Raw genomic sequence first — 27,454 nt, 5'->3', positions numbered from 1 at the left:
TGCTTGCCTGTTTCACCCAATTTTCTTTATTAACTGCCAGCTAACCTCACACAAGTACATTCATTATGTGAGGCTTCATTTTCAGGCTGTATACTAGAGGTTAGAAGTACTGAAAACGGGATGGTTTGTTACTGTCTTGACTCTAGACACTGGAAGCTATTTTTAAACTGTCAGTCAAAGCCTTTCTTTGATTGTGCTAAAATGCTTTTGCTTTACAAAATGGGTTTTATATTGCCAAGCCTACTTAATTATGAACACTGAAACACGCATGTAATCACCAATTGTGACTGTCTGTTGGTCCTTGTCATAGATGCTGATTTAGAGTTTTTTTTAAACTTTTAAATTTAACCTTTTTATTTAATTAGGCAAGTCAGTTAAGAACAAACTCTTATTTACAACGACGGCCTACACCAGCCAAACCCGGGCCAATTGTGTGCCGCCCTATGGGACTCGAAGTCACGGCCGGTTGGGATACAGCCTGGATTCGAACCAGGGTGTCTATAGTGACGCATCTAGCACTGGGATGCAGTGCCTTAGACTGCTGTGTCACTCAGGAGAGTGGTTGGGTTAAATGCGGAAGACACATTTCCGTTGAATGCATTCACTTGTACAACTGACTAGGTATCCCCCTTTCCCTTCCTTCCTATTTGGCTCCTGGATGTGGACACTGAAAATACACTTTAAAGTCTTTCTCTGGCTTTGTTTGCAGTGTCGAGCATTGAGGTGCAGACCAGTGCAGGAATGGATCCTCTGGGAGCACGCTCTCAGTTTGTGGAGGTCCAGACTCTGTCCACCTGGGAGCGGCAGCCGGACCCTGAGGGAGAGAAGGAGTACAACGTCAGCCAGCAGGCCTTCCTATCCCCCTTCCCCTACAGAGAGGATATCAACAGGAAAATAGTGCTCTAGTGAGTCGCACACATGCACACTGGACCTCTGTCTCTAATACAGTGCTTCTCAATTATTTTCTGTTATGCCCCCCCTAGGAAGAAGTAAACATTTCGTGCCCCCCAACTCTCCGCCGCGACTGTAAATAATATAATTTGTCTATAAAATTGTTAAGTACACCTCTGCATAACATTGTATCCTTATTAACATTAAAGAAAAAAGAAAGAAATATAGATCAACTTACAACAAAGAATAACTTTATTAACATTGTTTTTTAGTCTGTAACAGAAAATACTTAAAGTGCATCAATTTGCCTGAAATTTAAAAAAAAATTCAAGCCTTATTTAAACTGTAAATTTTTTTGGACCATTTGATACTGAAAAATATAATTAAATATAATCAATAAATAATAATACATTCAAATTGATCAGCAACATTAACTCAGGAGCACAATATATGAAACACTGACCTATAAAACAAAAATGAATAAAACAATTTGTGTTGATAAAAAAAAAAAACAATTAAATGAGGAAGTCATTGTTTTTATTTTTGCAGCACTTGCGTCATCCAGCATGACAGAGACCATGTCTAATGCTGCAGGCAGTATCAGCTCCTCTGCTATGGAGTGTTTTTTTTTGCACTGAGCAATTTGGTACGCCACCTTATGATGCCAGCAGTGCTCGCTGGTTTACTGAAGTAGCATTCACAAAGCGGGACGATTGTTGGCAATATTCGGCACGTTTTCACTGAAAAAACTCAAGCGGCTTATCAGCGTGATTGGGGTGTAATGTCTTTTAAGTGACGCCTTAATTTATTTGGCTTCATGCTGTCAACATTTTTAGACACAGTAAACATACCGGTCTTTCCTCGTCTCCCACCGTAGTCACAGTGAAGCCAAGCGCTACATACGCGTCGTCATATTTCCTCGTCTAACGCTTCGAACACACCGACTGTGTCATTGCGCTTCGATACACCAGAAGTACATTCATTTCCAATGGAACGCTGCATTTGCCTTGCAGCATTGCGTTGCAGAGGCAGTTGCAGTGCGTTCTGTGAACGTATGCATCAAATTGTATGAGTGGACTTGACAGAAAGTAGCAAAATATGAATGTCGTTTTTTTTTTGCATACACATTCAGTAAAAATTTGTGATTACATAAAAACAGTTTGATTGCATAATTTCTTTACATTTTTTATAAATTTATTTGCCAAGTATATTATTTATTCGATGACATCCTCAAATTAATTGTGAGAGCCTATAATATAATTTCCCTCAAATGCAGTTTTGGAGCGAAATGCAATAATAAATAGTAAAGATAGGCAGAGTAGGCTCTTTCAACAATGAGACCAACGTTGAGGAAGGTGGTCTTGATCGCGCTGTTGGGCCGGGACCAGCCCCGCCGAAAGCGCAGGTCTGTGTGGGTCTGCTAGCTAACGCTAACTAGCCACATCTAGCACAAGCTCACTACTAAACTGACCTGGCAATCCTACTATCGTGGACACTTGTCTCCAAGCAGCATTTTGTGTGTTTGTGTCCCTGTAGCTGTCAGCAGTTGTGTCAAAAAGACACGGTTTTGAAGATACTGCGAAAATTATTCTCTCCTCCATGTGTCCAACCGCATGCGACCATTTGCAAAAGGTACCTGCATCAGTATAGTTGCCTAGCTGCGCAAAATGTTATGCAGCAGTGATGCAATGACGCAGTCGGTGTGTTCGAAGCGTTAGCTTTCGGGAGACTTACGTTTGTCTCATTATCTCCGTCGCTCTCCGCCTTTCTTTTCATCCCTGTTAAATATTTTTCCATGGTGTCTCAAGGGTTTGTTATCTGCACTTCATATATCCTGCTCTGTGCTGTGTGCTCTTGTTCGGTGCAAAAAAAAACTACTCCCTGCGGCAAAAAAAAGCATGTTCCCCGGGGTCACACGCATCGCTCCGAGGCCCCCCAGGGGGGCGCGCCCCACTATTTGAGAAGGACTGCTCTAATACCACTTCTATCTCTTGGTCTCTCTTTTTTTCCCTCCATCTCAGGGTTTCTCTCCTTTTCTCTCACAATCGTTATTGTCAAACTCATATCAAATGCGTTTGTTGACAGCTATAAGGTCTCAAGGTGTAGCCCTGGCTTCTTGTGCCTTGTTATCCTGTTCTTGCACCACTGTGGATCACCCCCCTCAATAAACACACTCTTTCTCTCTCCCACCCCCATCATTCTAGCCTCTACCTTATAAATCCTCTTTGTTGTGGCGGCTGAGCACATGATGTGTTCAGAGGTTCCACTGGTAGGAGTCTCTCAGTAAGACATTTGTACCCAGGCTGCCCCAATCCCTCCTCACATTCCTGCTGCAGTTAAAGGAACAGATCTCTGGACTGAACTTGGTCCTTTTTACACAGGTCTTAGGAGAAGCACTTTTCTGCTCTTGTTTTGTCTTAATTTTCAGGAGTTGACACAGTGTCTTGATTGACTTGCACTCCATTTGAGCAAGGATCACCACAAGTGTCACTTGCTTAAAATGTTAAAGGTCAACTGCCCTTGAAAACAAACTTGTTTTGAAAATGGCCTATGTGGCATCGATATAAGTCATAATCGATACAAGTCAGAAACATGTATTATAGTATCTCAATTGACTACAAAGTGTAAATAGAATAATTTTGGTCATAAAGTCACTTGTCCAAAACAGAGTTTGGTAAGTGACTGCATCATTACTTACTTGAGGGATTGGATTACAATTATGTAAAAAATGAATGCCCCCTTTTGCCTATTAACACTTGGTGGCACTCTTTTCACGGAAAATACTGGGCGAGTTAGTTTTGCGTGGCCCAGTGCCATTGGTGGGCGGAGACATCTCCTTGAAAGACTAATTGACTAGTCAAATGAGCAAACCCCGCCCACCCGGCGCAAAACGAATTTCCCAGACGACACTGTAGCCTTGATTGCACTGCACATATTGTTTGGGAAATAGCTACTCTAGTGAAAATGGGCTTCTGTTTAACAATCAGATGGCCAGGATATGGATTACATCTAACGCTAGTTACAAGTACTGCGGGCTGTCAAACGTGAGACTGTGCCTGGTGTTGTTGCTGAGAGTTGGTTACACTAGCTACTCGCTAGCAAGGTGTTGTAGAACGAGTGTCACATGAAACACATTCCAGACACTGGTTCTTGCTGTCTTGGCATAACTGTGATTTGACAGAGAGCATTGATGAAAAATGAGGCTGTGCACTTCTCCTTTAACCACAAGTGTGTACAACAAGGCCTAAGACACTTAGCTCATTCACATCCAACCTTTTTGAAGTAGAACTGCAGTAATTTGCCAAGGAAGTGAGGACGCAATTATGATTTTTCCATAGCTTGTTTTGCTACCTGAAGCATTTTAGTGAAGTGAAACAGACGTGTTTCACCGTAATCTTGATCGTGTGTGTGCTTTGCTTGTAAATACATAAACCTAAGTAGCACAGCTGCCTTCTGATTTGACGTCCAAAATAAAGGTTTTTGAAGTTTCATTCTTTTTCATAGTCATTGAGAAAAGTCTCTCCAACCCGGTTCCTGGAGAGCTACAGGCTTGTAGGTTTTTGCTTCAGCCCAATTTTAACTAACCTGATTCAGTTTATCAACAAACGAATCATTAGAATCAGGTGTGCTAGATTAGGGTTGGTGTGAACCTACAGGACTGTAGCTCTTCAGGAACAGGGTTGGCTAGCCCTGCCTTAGGATGTCATATGACCCAGTAGTCACGCTGCTTGAGTAGTTACCCTTATGCAGCTGGACAAAGCCCTATGGGCAGGATCCTCACTTTAAACACACATGTAGGCTAACTTAAACTGTTGTGTTACATAGGCTGTGTTTACACAGGCAGACCAAATCTGATATTTTTTTAGTAATTTGTCTTTTTACCAATCAGATCAGCTCTGAAAAATATCTGATGTGATTGGTCAAAAGATGAATTGGTGGGAAAAAATATCAGAATTGGGCTGCCTGTATAAACGCAGCCATTTATGTATTTATTGGGATCTCCGTTAGCTGCTGCCATGGGAGCGGCTACTCTTCCTGGGGTCCAAACAGGAATAAATCAATACATCATTATAAAACAATAGCCTACATCCTAAATAAAACAATACATCATACAATATAAAATGTACAATATTACAGTGTGTGTAGAGTTTGTTGGAATGTGTGTGTGTGTGTCTCGTCACAGTCCGTGTTCCGTGAGGTGTTGTTTTTTAAAATCAGATTTTACTGCTAGCATGAGTTCAGTGCTTCAACATGTCAATACCTCTCACAAAGACAAGAAGTGATGCAGTCAATCTCTCGATATGAAACACTTAGGGCTGTGGCGGTCATGACATTTTGTCAGCCGGTGATTTTCAAGCAAATAACTGCCGGTCTCATGGTAATTGACCGTTAGTTAGCATAAACACATTTAGCATCTCCTGGCTTCCACGCATAGCCTACAAGCCATTGATGCAGCCCTTTGGAACATCTACATTTTAAAAAGTGTAATATAGCCTACACTTTCACAATAAATCCATTATTTATTTTAGACAGAGTCCGACACTCCATATATAAACTCCCAGTAATTTATTTACCCAGTTTATATATGGAGTGTGCAACTCTCTTTATCTTTTTAGTTTATTCGCCGTTAGTCAACACCTCCACACCAAATAATTTTTCTGGGTGTGCGCCAGCTCATGTTTTTTATTTTTTATTTGTTATAAAGAAACATGGTATGAAGAAAATGTAGTCTATTTCAGAAGAACAGAATACCATACGCTATTGTCCTTATGTTAAGCCCTGATCTGGCTATGTCATATGGTTATATGGCTATAAGCTAACGTTTAAGTTCCTTGCTCAGAACATTAGAACATATGAAAGCTGGTGGTTCCTTTTAACATGAGTCTTCAATATTCCCAGGTAAGAAGTTTTAGGTTGTAGTTATTATAGGACTATTTCTCTCTATACCATTTGTATTTCATATACCTTTGACTATTGGATGTTCTTATAGGCACTATAGTATTGCCAGTGTAACAGTATAGTCCCTCTCCTTCACTGAAAGTTTATTCTTTCAGTGAAATATGGAACCGTTCCATATTTTATCTAACGGGTGGCATCCCTAACTCTAAATATTGCTGTTACATTGCACAACCTTCAATGTTATGTCATAATTATGTACAATTCTGGCAAATTAATTACGGTCTTTGATAGGAAGAAATGGTCTTCACACAGTTCGAAACGAGCCAGGCGGGCCAAACTGCTGCATATATCCTGACTGCTTGCACGGAACGCAAGAGAAGTGACACAATTTCCCTAGTTAAAATAAATTCATGTTAGCAGGCAATATTAACTAAATATGCAGGTTTAAAATATATACTTGTGTATTGATTTTAAAGAAAGGCATTGATGTTTATGGTTAGGTACACATTGGTGCAACGACAGTGCATTTTTCGCGAATGCGCTTGTTAAATCATCACCCGTTTGGCGAAGTAGGCTGTGATTCGATGATAAATTAACAGGCACCGCATCGATTATATGCAACGCAGGACAAGCTAGATAAACTAGTAATATCATCAACCATGTGTAGTTAACTAGTGATTATGTTAAGTTGATGTTTTTTTATAAGATAAGTTTAATGCTAGCTAGCAACTTACCTTGGCTTCTTGCTGCACTCGTGTAACAGGTAGTCAGTCTGCCACGCAGTCTCCTTGTGGAGTGCAATGTAATCGGCCACAATCGGTGTCCAAAAATGCCGATTACCGGTTGTTATGAAAACTGGAAATCGGCCCTGATTTATCGGTTGACCTCTAGTATGAAGAATACAATTGAACATAGCTAAATAGTAAGGATATTTTCTCTAAACGATTTGAGGGAGTGCACATTCTGTGTTGAGTGCAGGCTGTACACACTTCATCAATTTCTCATCCACAATATTTGACAAGCACTTGATAATGCCTCGAATTTCCTGGCGGCATCCCCTTTGTGTGGTAGTAATGCCACCTAAAAAAACAACATGCATTTTGCAGCCAGTGGCCGTTGTGCCCTTAGGCTGAATATAATCATTAAAATTCCCTTCTCCCAGCTGCATGCTCCGATGCACCTCACTCACATGGCTCTCCATCACATGATCGGGTCTTTCTCACAGGCTACAAGTGAAGAGCGACATATCGGGGACGCAACTGCGCACGTCCTTAACCAATTCCGAGGCGCATATTAAAGATATTGGATAGAACTGTCCAATTTCACTTTGTCAGCCAACAAGATGAGTAGGCCTAACGAACAGCAAAAGCACTAGAATATGTCGGTCTACTATCCCCCATAGTACAAAAGTTGTCCTATTCTATCTAGAAAGAAATATTCTATCTAGAAAGAAATATTCCAAACATGTTGTGGGATGAGATGAAGCCCAAATTAATACAACCACTAGCATCAAAAAATAAATAAATGAGGCTGACACAACCGATCAGAACGTTTAGCTTAACATTTTGATAAACTATTAGGCTATTTCTTCGCATTATAAGCGCAGAAATGCTCACATGGCAGTAGTTTATTAGCATGAATGTTCAATTAGCGGGAAAACACCATTCTCAAAAGTGACTGTAAATGTGATTATGCATGTAATGCTTTTATTATAAAGGTGAATTTTTCTGGTGAAAATGATCTTCCCCCAACTTAAAACTCACTCGCTGCTTATGTATGGCAGTTAGGCTCTGCACCCGTTGTAAAACGGATTAATATGCTTAATTTTAAGAAGTTATTTGGCCACTTTAACAAAACATATACACCTATGGGCTTGGCTACATGAGGTGTGCGACAATTCTACAATGAAAATAGTAAAATAAAGAAAAACCCTTGAATGAGTAGGTGTGTCCAAACTTTTGATTGGTACTGTATGTTTTTCCAGCAGTTTCGATAATGTCAAATGCTGCACTTAAGTCTAACAAAACAGCTCCCACAATCTTCTTCTTAATTTCTATGCATTTTCCAATGGCTAATGCTGTGTTCTTTTGCCCAAACATATGATTATTTTTGGGATGATTATTATTGTTGTAGGCATGACATGCCATCAACAATCTTGCCAATGAAAAAGTAATTGAAGTAGTTGGCAATATCAGAGGGAATATGGATCAAAGTTAGCCTTTTTGCCCAAAATTGTATTGAAGGTAATCCAAAGCTTTCATCGTTTATATAACTAATCTTTGTTTCATAGTACAGTTTCTTCTTCTTTTTGATGTCAAAGGGAGATTTGAGTATGGCCAATACAGAGTTAAGACATCTGACCCTCTTTCATTCTGCTGTCATCTCTCAGTAATGGCGATGTTGCCCTGCTGAACTGCACAGCGATCGTCAACACGAGTAATGAGACTCTGACGGACAAGAACCCTATCTCAGAGAGCATCCACACTTACGCTGGGCCTGAACTTCGAGACGAGATGCTAAAACTGAAAGGTAGGGGGCACCACTAACTCATCAGGTTAATGACAACATGCCTGGTTTGCACTCAGTGGGCACGAAACATGAGAAAGTACCGCATTCGTTTCAAAACACTATCTCAACTTGATCAATCAGAATGCTTATTTTTGTTGTCCAATTAAAACTTCTGTTGGTTTGTCTCTACTGATCATGACCTTGTGTTAAGCTGGGAAAGTGAATGTCATGTGTTAACATAATGTGAGCACTGTGAAGGCAAACACATTACAGACAGGTTTTTATACAAATGCATATTTTAGAAAAGGAAAAAGTGTTGGTTTGTGTCCATTGGGTCTTGTTGCTATGTAAATCCCCTTCAAGGCTGTGTTGAAGGTGAAGAATGTTCTCTTTGTGTGTTCATTGTGGGATCTTGATATGCTCTTGTATTACCGGTATGTATGTGTTTATCCACAGGATGTCGGACAGGCGAGGCAAAGATGACCAAAGGCTTTAACCTGGCGGCGCGCTTTATCATCCACACGGTGGGCCCCAAGTACAAAACCAAGTACAGGACGGCTGCTGAGAACTCTCTGTACAACTGCTATAGGAACGTCATGCAGCTCGCCAAGTAAGACATTAAAGATGCACTATGCAGAAATCGTTCTGCCATTTCCTGGTTGCAGAAATAGTTTGCCTAATTTCAGTTTGTTACAAAACAAGCAAGTATAGTGTAGAGAATCATTGTACCATCTAAACTACTGTGCAATATATTTTCCATAACCAAAAATATTGTATTTTCAGCTGTTTGAAGCTGGTGTACAAAACCAAAAGTAAGATGCAAAAACGAAACATGGAAGCGTAGAATAGAATAGTGCACATTGAACAGATCTACGGCTTCTTAGACTTGCTTTCAATGAGAATGACGGGTCTATAATACACTTTTCTATGTGAATTTGTTCTGGTCACCCAAATAGTTACATATTGCAGCCTTAATTCATTTGTCCACATCAGTTTGACTGATAAGTACAACACATTGTTCGAAGAGGCCTGCTCCACCTCATGTCCATTTGGCTAACTGCAGTCCGCTAGGTGTGACTTGGACGGCAGGCATGTTGATTAGATCACAGCTTGTTTACATACGAGAGAAGTGTTCTCTCCCCACAATACCACACAGGTGTGTGTGTAGCGTGAGGTGCTCCCTTACAGCCTCATGCTTCTATACACAGGGCCTAAGTAGTCACTGAATGGTTTGATGAGCATGAAAACGATGTAAACCATATGCCATGGCCATCTCAGTCACCATGTTTCACAAATCACTTTTTTGTCACGCACTGAATACAGCAGGTGAAATGCTTACTTAACCATCAATGCATTTTTTTTTAAAGTAAGAAAATATTTGATATTATTTTATTTTTTACACACAATAACATAACACAGCTATATACAGGGGGTACCAGTACCGAGTCAATGTGCAGGGGTACAGGTGAGGTAATATGTACATATACCACTTTACTCTGTTTGTGGTGTGTACTGCACTGTCAATTGAATGGGGTTTGTGGTGTGGCTACTGTTGGTATGTTTGAGCTGTTTGTGTGTCTCTGCAGAGAGCAGGCTATGGCGTCTGTGGCCGTCTGTGTGGTCAGCACAACTAAGAGAGGATACCCACTGGAGGACGCCACACACATTGCCCTCAGTAAGACACGCACAGCACACACTCGCATGCACAGCATACATTCACTAAGTTAATGATCTCTTATACATTAGCGTATAGTACACTGTCACAATTTCATGTAGTTAACTTGTGGCTGTCAACTATTCACACTGGCATGATGTTCAATAACTCATCCATGACCTCTGACCTATGTGAAACATATGAAGGTGTGTGCAATAATAATGATTTATTGCATTTATATAGCACCTTTACAAATACAGTAGGTGCTCAAAGCGCTTTACATTGTAAGGGGGAAACTCACCTATCCCACCACCAATGTTTAGCACCCACTTGGGTGATACAAAGCAACCATTTTCTGCCAGAATGCTCACTACACATCAACTAGCATATCTGTTGTCTGTTACGGTGTGTATAACTGTGTGTGTTTGCAGGAACGGTCCGCAGGTTTCTGGAGAAATATGGAGAGAGCATAGAGACAGTGGTGTTCGCCGTGACAGACATGGATGAGGTGTGTTCTTCTTTTCTCTTCTGCATGGTCACGAGTTCCTGTGATGTGTACACATCCTTAGGTTTACATGCACATAACTGCACTGGCTTGTTTATTTTTTTCTGGTGTGAAATTCAATTTAAGGGGAATGTTTGGAGCATGAAATATTTAAGCTGTGTTTCGAAGGCAAAGTTTCCATGTTTTTTTGTGATTACTCACTAATTTGTTTTTCATAGGGAACATTAAATATTTCAAATATAACATGAATGTTTCAGTTTGAGGTAATTATTCATGTCTAAGATGGCTAACACACAAAATGACAGTGTATTTCACCAATAAGAGGGAAAATGCACATAGTGATTAGAAACTGAGGATGTGTGTGAAGGTTTTTGTGTTAGAAAGCATGTGTGAGTGTGTGGCATCTAATATCTGTGTGGTTAACATAGTTTTGTGTGTGTCTCAGCCCACATACAGGAAACTGCTGCTTCTCTACTACCCTCGTTCTGAGGAAGAGGAGCGTGCCAGCCTGCCCCTAATCCCGGCTGACATCGGGAACTCAGAAGGCGAGCCTGTAGTCCCAGAGAGACAGATCCGCATCGCCGAGAAACCAGGCTGTCTGGAAGGTAAGACTACATTTCCCACAACCCCCTAGATGTGACTCATCTCTGAGCTGTAGTGCATAGTGGTTTCAATATGGTTACCATAGCAACAACATCAGGGCCTGAAACAAACTTTTTGATCCACCAGCCACTGTGGCAGGTAGATAAAAAAAATCTACCAGACAATTATATTTTTTACCAGACAAAATATTTGTCCCGACATAATTACACCATAAACAAAAAAACAGATGAGCATGCTTTGTAATGTTTCTAAAGCAATATATGTATTACTAGCAAGAAGTGATCTGGTATATTGCAACATTTTTCCCCAAAAATGTGACCCAAATCTTTTAACCAATATAGATGAGCCAAATGTTCAGCTGCCCTTTTTAAGGGCAGGAGGTGACGGCACTTGGAGCGGCTGGAGTCGTCAGTGACAGTGTGACTTTGACATATGAGAATCTGACTGCTTCAGCGAAGACATGCTACTATACTCAAACATTAAAAAACAATCTAGCTTGTGAACAAAACATTGTAAATAGCTAAGAAACACAAGGAAAAAACGCTCACTTTAGTAGACTCTTGAAAAAATGAATCTTCACTTCAATCACAGTGCGCACAGCTCCCTAGCCAGGCAGTGTTTATGCACATTGCGCGAGGTAGGTTATATATAATAGGATTCATAGGTCTTTGTGTGATTAGGTACCATCTATGAAACAAAAAGACAAACACTTCAAAAACAGCTACTGTAGAATTTATTTTTTTTAGTTTTAAATGTGCTCATGCTTGACTTCTAACTCTATTTTTATTTGCAAATGCAAGTGAAATGCTCTCACTGTGGAGCCCTGACCACCTGCCAACGTGGCTGGTGAAGTAAACATCTTACCCGCCAATTGCAAAATCTAGCCACATTTGGCGGGTGTTCATTTTAGGCCCTGAACAACCTCCATTCCATGTAGGTGATGCATTGTATGAATACATGGTGATAATAGACCTGCCGCCACCAGCAGTTCTTCATCTCTAAGCAGCAGATGTATTTCCTGGAGTCTGAACAGCACAGTCCTGGCCAGTACTGCCTGGTTTAAAACCAGGTCATTTGTATCCATGGAGACGCACTCAGTGGACATGGGAGAAGAATGCAGGATGATTTTTCATAGTCGAGTTAGTGGAACATCTCAGTCATACCCTCGGCCAGTGGTGGAACACATACACACACTACACACAGACAGGCAGAGTGATGGATCTTACATCAGTGTGGAAGGCATTAGGAGCCTAATTGTTAAATTAAACATGTCTTTCCGTTGGTTCATCTTTTCCACTGAGCGCTGCCCTGACAGGTGCTCTGATGGCAGAGAGGAGGATGTACAGGTAACTGGAAAAATAATGAAAACACTTGAGTAAATGAGGGATACAAAGTATATTGAAAGCAGGTGCTTCCACACAGGTGTGGTTCTGGAGCAATTAACACCCCATCATATTTAGGGTATGAAAATGCTGGGCAGGCCATTATTTTGGCTACCATGGCTATGCCTCCATAGGATGACAATGCCCCTATACACAGGGCATGAGTAGTCACTGAATAGTTTGATGAGCATGAAAACGATGTAAACCATATGCCATGGCCATCTCGGTCACCAGATGTCAACCAAATTGAACACTTATGGGAGATTCTGGAGCAGCGCCTGAGACTGCGTTTTCCACCACCATCAACAAAACACCAAATGATGGAATATCTCATGGGAAAATGGTGTCACATCCCTCTAATATAGTTCCAGACGCTTGTAGAATCTATGCCAATGTGCATTGAAGCTGTTCTGTCTCGTGGTGGACCAATGCCCTGTTAAGACACTTTATGTTGGTGTTTCCTTCATTTTGGCAGTTACCTGTATGTCTTCAATAAAGGAATGCAGGATGACCTCCCTCTTGTGTTCAGATACAGTGGGGCAAAAAAGTATTTAGTCAGCCACCAATTGTGCAAGTTCTCCCACTTAAAAAGATGAGAGAGGCCTGTAATTTTCATCATAGGTACACTTCAACTATGACAGACAAAATGAGAAAAACAAATCCAGAAAATCACATTGTAGGATTTTTAATCAATTTATTTGCAAATTATGGAGGAAAAAAAGTATTTGGTCACCTACAAACAATGACAGAGGTCAAACGTTTTCTGTAAGTCTTCACAAGGTTTTCACACACTGTTGCTGGTATTTTGGCCCATTCCTCCATGCAGATCTCCTCTAGAGCAGTGATGTTTTGGGGCTGTTGCTGGGCAACACGGACTTTCAACTCCCTCCAAAGATTTTCTATGGGGTTGAGATCTGGAGACTGGCTAGGCCACTCCAGGACCTTGAAATGCTTCTTACGAAGCCACTCCTTCGTTGCCCGGGCGGTGTGTTTGGGATCATTGTCATGCTGAAAGACCCAGCCACGTTTCATCTTCAATGCCCTTGCTGATGGAAGGAGTTTTTCACTCAAAATCTCACGATACATGGCCCCATTCATTCTTTCCTTTACACGGATCAGTCGTCCTGGTCCCTTTGCAGAAAAACAGCCCCAAAGCATGATGTTTCCACCCCCATGCTTCACAGTAGGTATGGTGTTCTTTGGATGCAACTCAGCATTCTTTGTCCTCCAAACACGACGAGTTGAGTTTTTACCAAAAAGTTCTATTTTGGTTTCATCTGACCATATGACATTCTCCCAATCTTCTTCTGGATCATCCAAATGCTCTCTAGCAAACTTCAGACGGACCTGGACATGTACTGGCTTAAGCAGGGGGACACGTCTGGCACTGCAGGATTTGAGTCCCTGGCGGCGTAGTGTGTTACTGATGGTAGGCTTTGTTACTTTGGTCCTAGCTCTCTGCAGGTCATTCACTAGGTCCACCCGTGTGGTTCTGGGATTTTTGCTCACTGTTCTTGTGATCATTTTGACCCCACGGGGTGAGATCTTGCGTGAAGCCCCAGATCGAGGGAGATTATCAGTGGTCTTGTATGTCTTCCATTTCCTAATAATTGCTCCCACAGTTGATTTCTTCAAACCAAGCTGCTTACCTATTGCAGATTCAGTCTTCCCAGCCTGGTGCAGGTCTACAATTTTGTTTCTGGTGTCCTTTGACAGCTTTTTGGTCTTGGCCATAGTGGAGTTTGGAGTGTGACTGTTTGAGGTTGTGGACAGGTGTCTTTTATACTGATAACAAGTTCAAACAGGTGCCATTAATACAGGTAACAAGTGGAGGACAGAGGAGCCTCTTAAAGAAGAAGTTACAGGTCTGTGAGAGCCAGAAATCTTGCTTGTTTGTAGGTGACCAAATACTTATTTTCCTCCATAATTTGCAAATAAATTGATTAACAATCCTACAATGTGATTTTCTGGATTTGTTTTTCTCATTTTGTCTGTCATAGTTGAAGTGTACCTATGATGAAAATTACAGGCCTCTCTCATCTTTTTAAGTGGGAGAACTTGCACAATTGGTGGCTGACTAAATAGTTTTTTGCCCCACTGTATTTGTGTTGAAAAGGTTTCCCGTCCCGTAAGGTTGTGTTTTAGTTTTGTCTAGATGTGTTGATGTATATGAATATACTGGACTGGTAAATGATATTTAGTTACTCACATTAGCCATGTGTATGCTTTTATGTCTTAATATTGCCTCTCCTTGGATGACTCAGCCCTAGATTAAAAACTCCAGACCTAGAGGTGTGAGTCAGGCCCAACGACAACAAACACTGGAATAAACACACAGACTTTTCACAGTAATGGTTTAAAGATATGATATTTGTTGATATAACAATTAGGGAGAGTGTATTTTCTTTTAGAGTTGAAAGTCATTTTCATAGATTGTTGTATCTGTGTGTGTGCTGTGTAGTTGACTCTGAGGCGGAGACTCTAGACTCAGACCTGGGCCAGGTGGGGACTCATGCTTTTTCCCGGATGGAGGGAGACGTGGACAAACAGCGCAAACTAATCCTGCAGGGCCAGCTGTCTGATGCAACCATGCAGAAACAGCACCAGAGAAAGTGTGTTACCCAACTTGTACACTACATCCCTACCATGCATTATATACCGTAGTTTTACCAAGATTTACAGTACACCCTAAGCCAGTACAGTGTTTCCGTAATGTATTATAACCTCTCCTATCGTTGCAGTTATAACCGCTGGTTATGTCGAGCCAGAGCAGAGGACTTGTCTGACATAGCAGCACTGAAAGCCTTATATCAAACTGGTGAGTTCAGTGTGTGTCTGTATGTGAAATCCTTTTTCCAGCTCATTGAACACAGCATCTGGGGGTGAAATAATCAGTTTTATAATTTATCTTTCTCAGGATAAAAAATGGCCAGTAATGAAACAGCCTCAGATGTCCTGCCATGACAACATTCTTTCACTCCTTCTCTTGCTCCCCCTCTTTCTCTTGCTTTCCCTTTCCTCAAACTCATTAATTTAGTTCTTTGGATCGCTTTTTATACTTATTTTTCAGCCATAGATATAATATAGTGAGGCTCATGACACCCTTCTTTTTCACTGAGTGTAATTGTTCCATGTCTCCTCTAGGAGGCAGTGTAGTAACACTGGCGGGCTGCTGGGCTTATCTTTTAGTGGTGTGTGTGTGTGTGTGTGTGTGTGTGTGTGTGTGTGTGTGTTTCCACAGGTGTTGACATGTGTGGCAGGACAGTGATGGTTCTTGTGGGCAGAAATATTCCTGTCACCCTAATCGACATGGAAAAGGTACCAGGCTTCATTTGGAGGCAACATCACCGTTTTAGTTGCACAATAGAAAATAAATCAATATTGTTGCTCTGTGAACAAGTCTTGACCTCTCCACCATGTGTGTATTACTCCACTACAGGCCCTGCTGTACTTCATCCATGTCATGGACCACATCACAGTGAAGGAGTATGTGATGGTTTACTTTCACACTCTGACCGGAGAACACAACCATCTGGACTCTGAATTCCTTAAGAAGCTTCATGAGATTGTAGACACCAAGTAAGACGCACACCACATATTTGACTGATTTAGTGAAGAGAGAGAGAGAACTGAAGTCTAGAGACAATTACAGACTGTTGGTTACCAGATACGACAAGTGAATCAAATCTGAATGCGTAAGATGAAACCGTTCTCCCTGTGAATGGGGATTTACCGTGAAATTGTTCTGGGGTCTTTAACCCCTATGAACTATCAGCTGTAGTTTGTTCTTTAGAGCGTACAGTTGGCTTATCCTCCAGTAATAGTTGATTTTCACTGACCAGTTCTGGTTTATCACCTTTTTGTATAGCATCTATTTGCATTGACCCCCCTTTGTTTTTACACTGCTGCTACTCGCTGTTTATTATCTATGCATAGTCACTTTACCCCTACCTACATGTACAAATTACGTCGACTAACCTGTACCGCTGCACATTGACTCGGTACCGGTACCCCCTGTATATAGCCTCGTTATTGTGTTACTTTTTTACTTTAGTTTATTTAGTAAATATTTTCTTAACTGCGTTGTTGGTTAAGGGCTTGTAAGTAAGCATTTCACTTCACTGTAAGGTGTTGTATTCAGCCCATGTGACATATAACATTTTATTTGATCTAAACATATTGTTCAAGCTACCATGAGACCAAGGAGACATTGCTCACTTTCCGAGAACTGAAACGGGATAGCTTTTGGGTACACATACGTTTTGGAAACCTGGAGTCTGTTATGGAACGGCTTCCCAACGCTCTGAGATGGTTCCCAGAAAATTATATATTGGCGGTGACACAGCCCAAATCAAAGACACTAACATTACGAAAACATTTGCATTTCTGGCCAACTCTACAAACTTCACTGATCAAACAGCTTGTTGCTGACAACAATCGGCCATGAATGAATTTCATGTGCAATTGAAGAAAATGGCATCAGGTTCTACGTGACTTCTAATCTCCCCTCTTCTGTTTCAAGATGTCACAGCACCATACATTTTAACTTAGCAGTGCCAATGTCAACACTATACACCATAACCATGCGTACCCTCTGCTTTAGTACGTCTATTACAGTCTAAGACGAGGTCAACTACTAAATACTTTCCCCCCTGTCTACTGACACATTTACACTGCACTAGAGCTGAAAACCACAACCTGCAAATGAAAACCAGAAGCCTTTTCACCTCAACCCCACAGCCATAGATAAGGCAGCACCACCCACAGTACTCCAACTTCTCAGCAGTGGTCGTACTACACAACTTCCTCTTTCGTGAACAATGTGAGATTATAGTCTTTGAAGCTAGTTGTTGTAGTCATTGAGAGATTCTACAACCGACCGTATCTTTTTTTTTGTTTTTAAATCTGGCTCTAACTGGAATAGAAAGAGGAGTGGGAGGCCCCCGTACACAACTGAGCTAGAGGACAAGTACATTAGACTGTCTAGTTTGAGAAACAGACGCCTCACAAGTCCTCAACTGGCAGCTTCATTAAATAGTACCCGCAAAACACCAGATCCCCTGCTGTTGATTGTGGCCTGCGGAATGTTGTCCCACTCCTCTTCAATGGCTGTGCGAAGTTGCTGGATATTGGCGTGAACTGGAACACGCTGTTCTACACGTCGATCCAGAGCATCTCAAACAGGCTCAATGGGTAACATGTCTGGTGAGTATGCAGGCCATGGAAGAACTGGGACATTTTCAGCTTCCAGATCCTTGCGACATGGGGCTGTGCATTATAATGCTGAAACATGAGGTGATGGCGGCGGATGAATGGCATGACAATGGGCCTCAGGATCTTGTCTCGGTATCTCTGTGCATTGAAATTGCCATCAATAAAATGCAATTGTGTTCGTTGTCCGTAGCTTATGGCCCAACGCCACCATAGGGCACTCTATTCACAACGTTGACATCAGCAAACCACTCGCCCACACGACGCCATATGCGTGGTGTGCGGCTGTGAGGCCGGTTGGATGTACTGCCAAATTCTCTAAAACAACGTTGGAGGCGGCTTATGGTAGAGATCAGAGCTGTTGCCAGAGAATTGGTGAATTAGTGCACGCGCCCTAAACTTGACATCTGTAGCATTGTGCAAATTGTAGTGACCTTTTATTGTCCCCAACACAAGGTGCACCTGTGTAATGGTGCTTATATTTTTGTTCAGTGTAGTAGATAAACTGAGTTTCCACCAGTAAACAGTATGCTGATGGGGTAGTAGGTCCATCATCCAAATAAACCAGCTTACAACCAGAAGAACATGTTTGATAACTCTTGGCACTGCTGACTTATTTTCCCAATAGTTGTGATGAGCATGTTATGTCCCCCATAAGAGAAACTGTGTGGTCCTCCATGTCTGCACTGTACACCTGCACTCCCGAGTCACCAGCACTGCTGCTCTAGACCAGGGATGGGAAACTTTGATGAGGGTGGAGGGCTGCGTACCCACATCCATACCCACACATACAGTCAGAGACGGCCCTAGCCTTTTTGGGGCCCTAAGTGAAATTTTGTTGGGGGGCCCCCACCTTGAGAGCAAAACATTTTAGCTGCCTCACTCTTGACAGCGGAGAGAAATGTTTGCCATTTTTAATATATCTGAGTGAGAACCAAATCAATGGGGTTCCCCCGGTCGGTAATTCGACTATGATTACTACAAGTTTAAATTGTTGGCTAGACTAATTTACCAATCTAAAAAATGTTAGCTGACATGGGATAATTGAGTGACTGTCAGTGACTGACATAAGAGGAAAAACTGCTTATGCACAACCAAATTTCCAAATTACTATTCTAACTCTCAACAGTAAGTTGAGACCCCGACTGAGTTCCTTTTTGGAAATTGATCGAGCCAGCTGCCCATCTCTGTTCTAGACCAATAAATGGACCTGCTACATTAGGAATCATCTTACCTATAGCTCTTTAGCGTTGGCTCTTGGAGCAGAGGTCCATTTTGGCACTACTATTCTTCCCCTAGGCCTAGACCAAGAAGAGAGAGACTCATGATCCTGTCTGGCTGGGGAGATGAGGGAGTGAGAGGCTGTTCCACCAAAGAGACAGATTTTGTTCCTTGAGGACTGGCCCAAACAAGGCTCTACTCCACTCTGTTAGGTCTCTCAGAACACCGATGAAACAATGGTTAAATGGTCATTTGTTTGGGCCGTTTTTTCCCCAAGTGTCCTGTAAAAGTGTCAGCATGCTTCAGTTCGGATGAACCGAACGAGTGTGCTCGCATACTCCCTTAAAAGACCTTCGCTTGAAAAACGAGAAACTGCTACGTTTTAGCCGAGGAGGTCTTAGTCACACAATTTTACATCTAAGATTTTTGGTGCAGTATTCCTCAATAACTCGTTTGCATGCAAAAAAAATCATCTTACATTGAATGACAAGACTTTATTGAAGAATCTGTACTGTTGACCAGGCACTGACAAAGTGGCACTGACTTCGGCTTGCCTCGAGAAAAAATGATGTGTGCCCAAACAGCCTTACTGAAGTCCAAAACGTCACAAAATGTTGTCATAATATATGCACAAACTCTTCCAAATTGTTTCGGCTGGGAAGCAGGCAGACGCCTTAAGCCTGTACTGGCTATGGGTGGTTACTGTCTACCTCCGAAAGATGATGGGTTGGTTCCACATTTGGGGACTAAAACCATGTAATTGCATGTTAGTTACATAGGCAGGTGTAGCCTATTGATGTTGCATGTCCATGTCAGAGAGGCATGGGAAAGGGTAGAGGGTTGTGTGTGTGTGTGTGTGTGTGTGTGTGTGTGTGTGTGTGTGTGTGTGTGTGTGTGTGTGTGTGTGTGTGTGTGTGTGTGTGTGTGTGTGTGTGTGTGTGTGTGTGTGTGTGTGTGTGTGTGTGTGTGTGTGTGTGTGTGTGTGTGTGTGTGTGTGTGTGTGTGTGTGTGTGTGTGTGTGTGTGTGCATGCTGTTGGATGGCCTTGGGTGATTTAAATTTTTTTCCTAGTTTGTGTTCTTTTGACAGTTCCTTGGCCTGAGGACACTGCAACAATTGGAGCACTTTTATGAACATTTGGTCGTTTTGTAAAAAATCTCTCTTTGGTTTGTTCAAAGAACCCAATTGTCTGCAAAAAGAAAAATAACCAGCAAACTGTTCTGGAAATACTTTTGAGTAAACCTAAGCCGCTTGAAGAACTTGATGGCAGTTAAAATGGGTGATCCATCACTGGAAATGAAACTGTAATTGCTATGTAGTTGAATGTTAAAGCTGCAATGTGTAACTTTGGGCGACCCAACCAAATTCACATAGAAATGTAACTTATAGATCTGTTATTCTCATTGCTAGCAAGTCTAAGAAGCAGTAGATATGTTCTATGTGTGCTATTTCTATGCTTGTGCTTAAGTCTTCTTTCCAGGCATATTTTTGATATGGCTCTTTTGGGCAATAATAAATCATTATAATAATTATAACTATTTAACATGCTAGCCAATAGTGACATGTCAGTAAATGGCTTTTGCTTTGTTTTGTATTCCAGGTTTAAGAATAACTTGAGTGCTTTCTACTTTGTACACCCCTCTTTTCGCTCCAAGGTAAAGTCAACAGTACCCCTGTTTTACTGCTTCCCAAAAACTTGTTAGGTGTATTTCTACTACTAGGCATTATTAGGATATGTACAGTATATACCAGGGTTGGGGTCAATTCCAGTGAATTCAGGTACACTGAAATAAAAATGATTTTCAATTAGGAAAATTTGTACTTGGAATTTGGTTTACTTTCTGAATTGACTGTTTTATGCCCTCTTTTCTGACCAAGATCAGCAGGGCTCTTTTCACATGCACACACACCACCCCACTACTGTTCTGCAGTTTCACCAAGACTTATTTTGGCTGTGAGCCTCCCTGACACATTACCCTGTTCAAGCTTAAATTTCTGGTCTCATCTGCATAGTTACTGAGTTGAATCAGCCCTTTAGATGGGAGAAGGCTCACAGTTTAGCAATATACTAATTGGTCAATTTAAAGGATCCATGAACTCCGAGGTAACTTGACTCTGAGGTGTGTATGAGAGACGGGCCAGGCATTGTGCTGGGGTCATTAGAATGAATGGGTTAAAATGGTTTGGAATGGGAAGCAAAGCACACACTTGCGTACTAAAGAGGAGAGTGAAGTCTATTGGCCTTATTAAATCAAACCTAATAAGTGGATTTTAGGGAGAAGTAAATTTGTCTCAATAGATTACCACTTAAATACAGTAGAAGGCTTCAGCCAAAACACATCTGTGTTATAAACAAGTATTACAATTGAACCTTCAGGGCAGGTCCAATTGTAACCCCCCCCCCCCCCATTTTCACCAGTTTTTCTCAATGTATCTAATCTTATCATGTTAATTTCTCTTGTGTGTCAGGTGTCCACCTGGTTCTTCACTACGTTCAGTGTGTCAGGGATGAAGCAGAAGGTCCATCATGTAGAGACCCTCCAGCAGCTGTTCACCTGTATCCTGCCTGAACAGATAGACATCCCTCCCTTTGTCCTGGAGTACGATGCACGGGTGAGGGCCTACACACACCATTCTCTCTGTCTAGTTTACCAACCTTGCTGACCTACATCTGCAGGGCTACACACACACACACACACACACTCTCATGCATTGAGTTGTGGGTATATTCCCACATTGTATCAGATTCTAAGTGTTGCACTTTGTGTGTGTTACGACTTTAAAATGTAACATGTACCTTATCTTCAGACTATTTTTGTTGGTTTGTTCAAAGGACCGAATTGTCTGCAAAAAGAAAAATAACCAGCAAACTGTTCAGCAAATACTTTTGAGTAAACCCAAGACATTTGATAAAATGGGTGATCCATCACTGGAAATGAAACCGGAATTGTAATGTGGTTGAATGTTAAAGCTGCAATATGTCACTTTTTGTGCAACCCAACCCATTTCACATTGACAGATCTATAAGTCACATTTCTTTCTCATTGAAAGCAAGTCTAAGAAGCAGTAGATCTGTTCTTTGTGCACTATTTCTATGCTTCCCATGTTTTATATTTCATTTTTTCTTCATCTACTTTCGGTATTGTACACCAGCTGAAAATACAATATTTTTGGTTTTGGAAAATACAGTACCAGTCAAAAGTTTGGACACCTACTCATTCAAAGTTTTTTCTATATTTTTTACTATTTTCTACATTGTAGAATAATAGTGAAGACATCAAAACTATGAAATAACACATGGAATCATGTAGTAACCATAAAAGTGTTAAAGAAATCAAAATATATTTGAGATTCTTCAAATAGCCACCCTTTGACAGCTTTGCACACTCTTGGCATTCTCTCAACCAGCTTCACCTGGAATGCTTTTCCAACAGTCTTGAAGGAGTCTTGCTGAGCACTTGCAACAGTCTTGCTGAGCACTTGTTGGCTGCTTTTCCTTCACTCTGCAGTCCAAACCATCTCAACTGGGTTGAGGTCTGGTAATTGTGGAGGCCAGGGCATCTGATGCAGCACTCATCACTCTCCTTCTTGGTCAAATAGTCCTTACACAGCCTGGAGGTGTGTTGGATCATTGTTCTGTTGAAAAACAAATTATGGTCCATCTAAGCGCAAACCAGATGGGATGGCGTATCACTGCAGAATGCTGTGATAGCCATGCTGGTTAAGTGTGCCTTATTCTAAGTAAATCACTGACAGTGTCACCAGCAAAGCACCCCCACACCTTCACACCTCCATGCTTCACGGTGGGAACCACACATGCGGAGATCATCCGTTCACCTACTCTGCGTCTCACAAAGACACGGCGGTTGGAACCAAAAATCTCACATTTGAACTCATCAGACCAAAGGACAGATTTCCAACGGTCTAATGTCCATTGCTCATGTTTCTTGGCCCAAGCAAGTCTCTTCTTATTATTGGTGTCCTTTAGTAGTGGTTTCTTTGCAGCAATTCAACCATGAAGGCCTGATTTCACGCAGTCTCCTCTGAACAGTTCATGTTGAGATGTGTCTGTTACTTGAATTCTGTGAAACATTTATTTGGGCTGCAATCTGAGGTGCAGTTAACTAATGAACTTATTCTCTGCAGCAGAGGTAACTCTGGTTCTTCCTTCCTGTGGCGGTCCTCATGAGAGCCAGTTTCATCATTACGGTTGATGGTTTTTGCGACTGCACTTGAAGAAGCTTTCAAAGTTCTTGAAATTTTCCGGATTGACTGACCTTCATGCCTTAAAGTAATGATGGACTGTCATTTCTCTTTGCTTATTTGAGCTGTTCTTGCCATAATATGGACTTGGTCTTTTACCAAAGTGTGTGCAGAGCTGACCACAAAGCAAAGGGTGGCTACTTTGAAGAATCTCAAATATACAATATATTTTTATGTTTAACCGTTATTTGGTTACTACGTGATTCCATATGTGTTCTTTCATAATTTTTATGTCTTCACTATTATTCTACAATGTAGAAAATAGTAAAAATAAAGAAAAACCGTTGAATGAGTAGGTGTGTCCAAACTTTTGACTGGTACTGTACATTTCACAGCGGTTTAGATGGTTCTCTACACTATACTTGCTTGTTTGTCACATAAACTGAAATTAGGCAAACTATTAACATTTTAGCAACCAGGAAATGGTGAAGCGATTTCTGCATAGTGCATATTTATTTTAGTTATTTATTCGGGGTTATTTCAAAATTACTGGTCACAGTCGCTAAAATACCTCCACTGATGTAAACACTTGATATGCCTGTTTAGTATACTTACGCAGGTCTGTGTGTTCTACTTAACTCAATTTGTCAGCTGGAGTTATCACCCTAAATCGGATGGAAAGGAAAAGCAGAACTGAAAAGGAATGAGCGTTACACAATTGCTCTTTTAATATATATTTTTTTGATCTTGTATTGAGATGAAGCAGAGAGAGGGGAAATGATGCAATGACTCCTTACTGGCTCTGGGTGACTCGTTAGTTTGTGGAGTTGGTTCATTTGTAAGCTTATACGCTGGTATAGTGGTGCCTGGAGAAGTGGGTATACTCTAATTATGCTAAAACATTTCTAAAACGGGCCGCCCAGTGAAGGAAAGGTGCCCTATGTGAAAAATTCTATGAGAAACGGTGACTTATACACTCTGAATGACCTAAAATCATAAATTCCATATTGGTCTTTCACAGTCAGGCCAACCCAAGCTGTACTGGGCAAGTAGGCTAATATTAGGCCTACTATTGAAACCGATAAATGAGACTGTCAACTGAGTCAGAAATTTACAGGTTTCAGATTTCGCTCTCAAAGTCACTTTTTTTTAAACGTAAATACAACACAATTGTATGTTCTAATGCCGTAACAATGCTTGAACCACATCAGGAGACTAAATTTGAGGTCTTGGAAAAAATCTAATGTTGATTTGAGTGTAGTTGCCTTTTAACTCGATGTGTGCAGGCACGTAGCACTGTTTGGTTAGCAGTATTTCTGTTGTACATGAGATGGAGTTTGGAAAAGAAATGGCCATTGGATTTATGCTAATTATCATAATATTCTGGCAGATAGGCATAGTCTACTTTGTAGCTAGTTAACATTTTAATAGAGAAGGTTTTTGGGAAAGCCTTTCCATCTACCTGAAGACATTTAGGCCTATTATTAGCATCCTTGTATTTTTCCTGTTGCTTCATTGTTTGACACCTGGACATTTTACTTCATATTATGAGGCATTACCTTGCTTCAAAGTAGCAATATTATTTTTTGAATTACTCATATGCGTTCTATTGGTTTTCTTTAAACTTTCATTGTCTAGCAGCCAAAGGCATTATCCTAGTCATATTAGCAACCCATGATAGTTGTTGCATCTTTAAATCCCCCTTTCAAAAATTTCTAACCGATATTTCCATCTCTGGCCATGAAACCGCTCGCATGTGCGGTGCGTATTTTAGAATGGTGTTTTCCCGCAATTGAATTTTGGAACATTCATGCGTAAGCCTACTGCTATGTGTACATTGCTGTGCCTAAAATGTGAAGAAATAGTAGTTTAGCAACATTTTAAGCTTAACATTCTGATCTGTTCCATCAGCCTTATTAATTAATATGGCATATACATTCAGAAAGTATTCAAACCCCTTGACTCCACATTTTGTTACATTAGTCTTATTCTAAAATGGATTAAATATTTGTTTTCCCTCACTAATCTACACACAATACCCAATAATGACGAAACAAAAATTGGTTTATATAAATTTGAGAAAATGTGTGTGTGTGTGTATATATATATATATATATATTATTTTACTAAAATATTACATTTACATAAGTATTCAGACCCTTTACTCAGTACTTTGGCAGCGATTTCAGCCTTGAGTTTCTTGTGTATGACGCTACAAGCTTGGCACACCTGTATTTGGGGAGTTTCTTTCATTCTTCTCTGCCAGGTTGGATGGGGAGCATCTCTGCACATCTATTTTCAGGTCTCTCCAGAGATGTTCGAACAGGTTCAAGTCCGGGCTCTGGCTGGGCCACTCAAGGACATTCAGAGGCTTGTCCCGAAGCCACTCGTGCGTTGTCTTGACTGTGCTTAAGGTTGTTGTCCTGTTGGGTCGAAGGTTCACCTTCCAGTCTAATGTCCTGAGCGTTCTGGAGCAGGTTTTCATCAAGGATCTCTCTGTACTTTGCTCCTTTCATCTTTCCCTCGATCCTGACTAGTCTCCCAGTCCCTGCAGCTGAAAAATATCACCACAGCATGATGCTGCCACCCATGCTTCACCGTAGGGATGGTGCAAGGTTTCCTCAAGACGTGACGCTTGGCATTCAGGCCAAAGCGTTCAATATTGGTTTCATCAGACTAGAGAATCATTTTCTCATGGTCTGAGTCTTTTAGGTGCCTTTTGGCTAACTCTAAGCGGGAGGCCATGTGATTTTTACTGAGGAGTGGCTTCCATCTGGTTGGTAGAGTGCTGCAGAGATGGTTGTCCTTCTGGATGATTCCCCCATCTCCACAGAGGAACTCTGGAGCTCTGTCAGAGTGACCATCTGGTTCTTGGTCACCTTCCTTACCAAGGCCCTTCTTCCCCGATTGCTCAATTTTGCCGGGCAGCCAGCTCTAGGAAGAGTCTTGGTGGTTCCAAACTTCTTCCATTTAAGAATGATGGAGGCAGGACTCACGTGGGACTGCCAAAAAAGAAGGCAGCACATTAGAGAGCTCCTAATAACCGCATGTAAATACTGAAATTTAACGGCACACACTTTCATTTTTGTCTTAAACTGTACTGCAAGTCAATATATTAATATAAAGATAATTCACATTTTGAAACATCTCGCTAAGGTGGCGTTATTGGAATGTCAATACACACTAAACTTCACAGAAGGCCACATCGGCTAGCAAACAAACAGCAAGTCCTCCCGAATCCCCCCCCCCACCAAGACATGGATAAACACACGATAAAAACAACTTCCGAGCTAAAGGAAAAAGTTGATGCGATACAAGAGAGGATGGATGGGGCAGAAGGATGGATTTTGACAGTGGAGGAAGATATCTCCTGTCTGGAGAATGGTAGTGAGAATCATGAGAAAAAGCTGGATATATTGTGGAATTGTGTCGAAGAACTTGAACAGAAGTAGGAGAAATACAGTGATGTTGCTTAATCTGAAAGAGGGGAGTGAGGTTGGCGGTGGACTAATCTTGTGTGTGTGTGTGTGTGTGTGTGTGTGCAGAAAATCACCCCAGAAGGATTTGGAATTGATGACTTGAACGAACCCATCGCAGTTTAACCATGCCTGACGAGAATAGGCCCCCGAGAACGGTTCTCATCCACTTCCTACGATTTACAGCCCGGGACAAGGTACTTAAAGCGGCGAAAGAAAAGGGTGGTGTTCAGTGTGTAGGCCGCCAGCTGTCTTATTTACCCAGACTTGTCCAAGGAACTTGCAATAAAGAGGAAGACGTTTGCAATGGTAAAGAAACAACCTTGAGAAGAACGTCAGGCACACACTGGCATTCCCAGCGACCCTGCTCTTTTCTTGGAAGGGAAAGAAAATTATTTAAGGACAACATTGAGGCAGAGATTCTTGCTAGAGTAAGGTGTTTAGCCTAGATAAAGAAGACGAGACGGAGTAAAATACAAGTTGAATTGTATGCTGTTTACTATACAAATGAAGGTAGCTTATGTGTTTGCGGGACTCTGGGGAGTGTTGCTAATTTAGCCTTTCAAGCGCCTCACAGACCATAAGGAATTTTGAGTTGAGACTGCAGGTTATCTTATCTATCATCAAGAAGCAAAGTTACGTTGCTATATTTTATTTTGGGATTGGTTTTCTACTTTTATTTACACTGTTTTATTGTACAGCTGGAGCATATATTGTGAAATGTTATATACGTGTGTTAAATGGGACACTTCACAGGCTATAACTACTCAACACAAATGTGGCTAATGGTTATGTAAACATAATCTATTGGAATATAAATGGTTGTGGTAACCAAGGGAAGAGGAAAAAGATTTACATTTTAAAATCAAAACAGGCAAATATTGTGTTCATACAGGAATCAC

General features: G+C 41.2%; 1 protein-coding gene and 1 long non-coding RNA gene across 5 annotated transcripts in view; one reads left to right on the top strand and one right to left on the bottom strand.

Annotated features, from left to right (window-relative positions):
* LOC139538768 (ganglioside-induced differentiation-associated protein 2-like) overlaps positions 1 to 27,454 on the top strand; it is a 47,317-nt gene that overhangs the window by 1,112 nt on the left and 18,751 nt on the right. For 2 of the 3 annotated variants that reach the window (XM_071341180.1, XM_071341181.1), the window contains exons 1-12: positions 742 to 905; positions 8,180 to 8,319; positions 8,755 to 8,908; positions 9,885 to 9,973; positions 10,384 to 10,460; positions 10,903 to 11,062; positions 14,904 to 15,054; positions 15,184 to 15,260; positions 15,684 to 15,760; positions 15,882 to 16,021; positions 20,474 to 20,528; positions 21,343 to 21,486. In XM_071341180.1, coding sequence (XP_071197281.1) covers positions 742 to 905; positions 8,180 to 8,319; positions 8,755 to 8,908; positions 9,885 to 9,973; positions 10,384 to 10,460; positions 10,903 to 11,062; positions 14,904 to 15,054; positions 15,184 to 15,260; positions 15,684 to 15,760; positions 15,882 to 16,021; positions 20,474 to 20,528; positions 21,343 to 21,486 — 1,428 coding nt within the window. Of the gene's footprint in view, positions 1 to 741; positions 906 to 8,179; positions 8,320 to 8,754; positions 8,909 to 9,884; positions 9,974 to 10,383; positions 10,461 to 10,902; positions 11,063 to 14,903; positions 15,055 to 15,183; positions 15,261 to 15,683; positions 15,761 to 15,881; positions 16,022 to 20,473; positions 20,529 to 21,342; positions 21,487 to 27,454 lie in introns of those variants that run through there. The other variant, XM_071341182.1, reaches the window with a different exon arrangement.
* LOC139538770 (uncharacterized) lies at positions 4 to 27,160 on the bottom strand. Of its 2 annotated transcripts, XR_011667802.1 has the most exons (3): positions 26,814 to 27,160; positions 25,306 to 26,078; positions 4 to 814 (listed from the first exon to the last, which is right to left on the bottom strand). It is a non-coding gene; the product is annotated as an uncharacterized lncRNA (long non-coding RNA). The 2 variants fall into 2 exon arrangements; XR_011667801.1 differs by lacking the exons at positions 25,306 to 26,078; positions 26,814 to 27,160 and adding an exon at positions 2,626 to 3,201.

This window comes from Salvelinus alpinus, chromosome 14 (genome assembly GCF_045679555.1).
Source record: "Salvelinus alpinus chromosome 14, SLU_Salpinus.1, whole genome shotgun sequence".
Classification (NCBI taxonomy): domain Eukaryota; kingdom Metazoa; phylum Chordata; class Actinopteri; order Salmoniformes; family Salmonidae; genus Salvelinus; species Salvelinus alpinus.
This window is presented reverse-complemented; position numbering and strand designations above follow the sequence as displayed.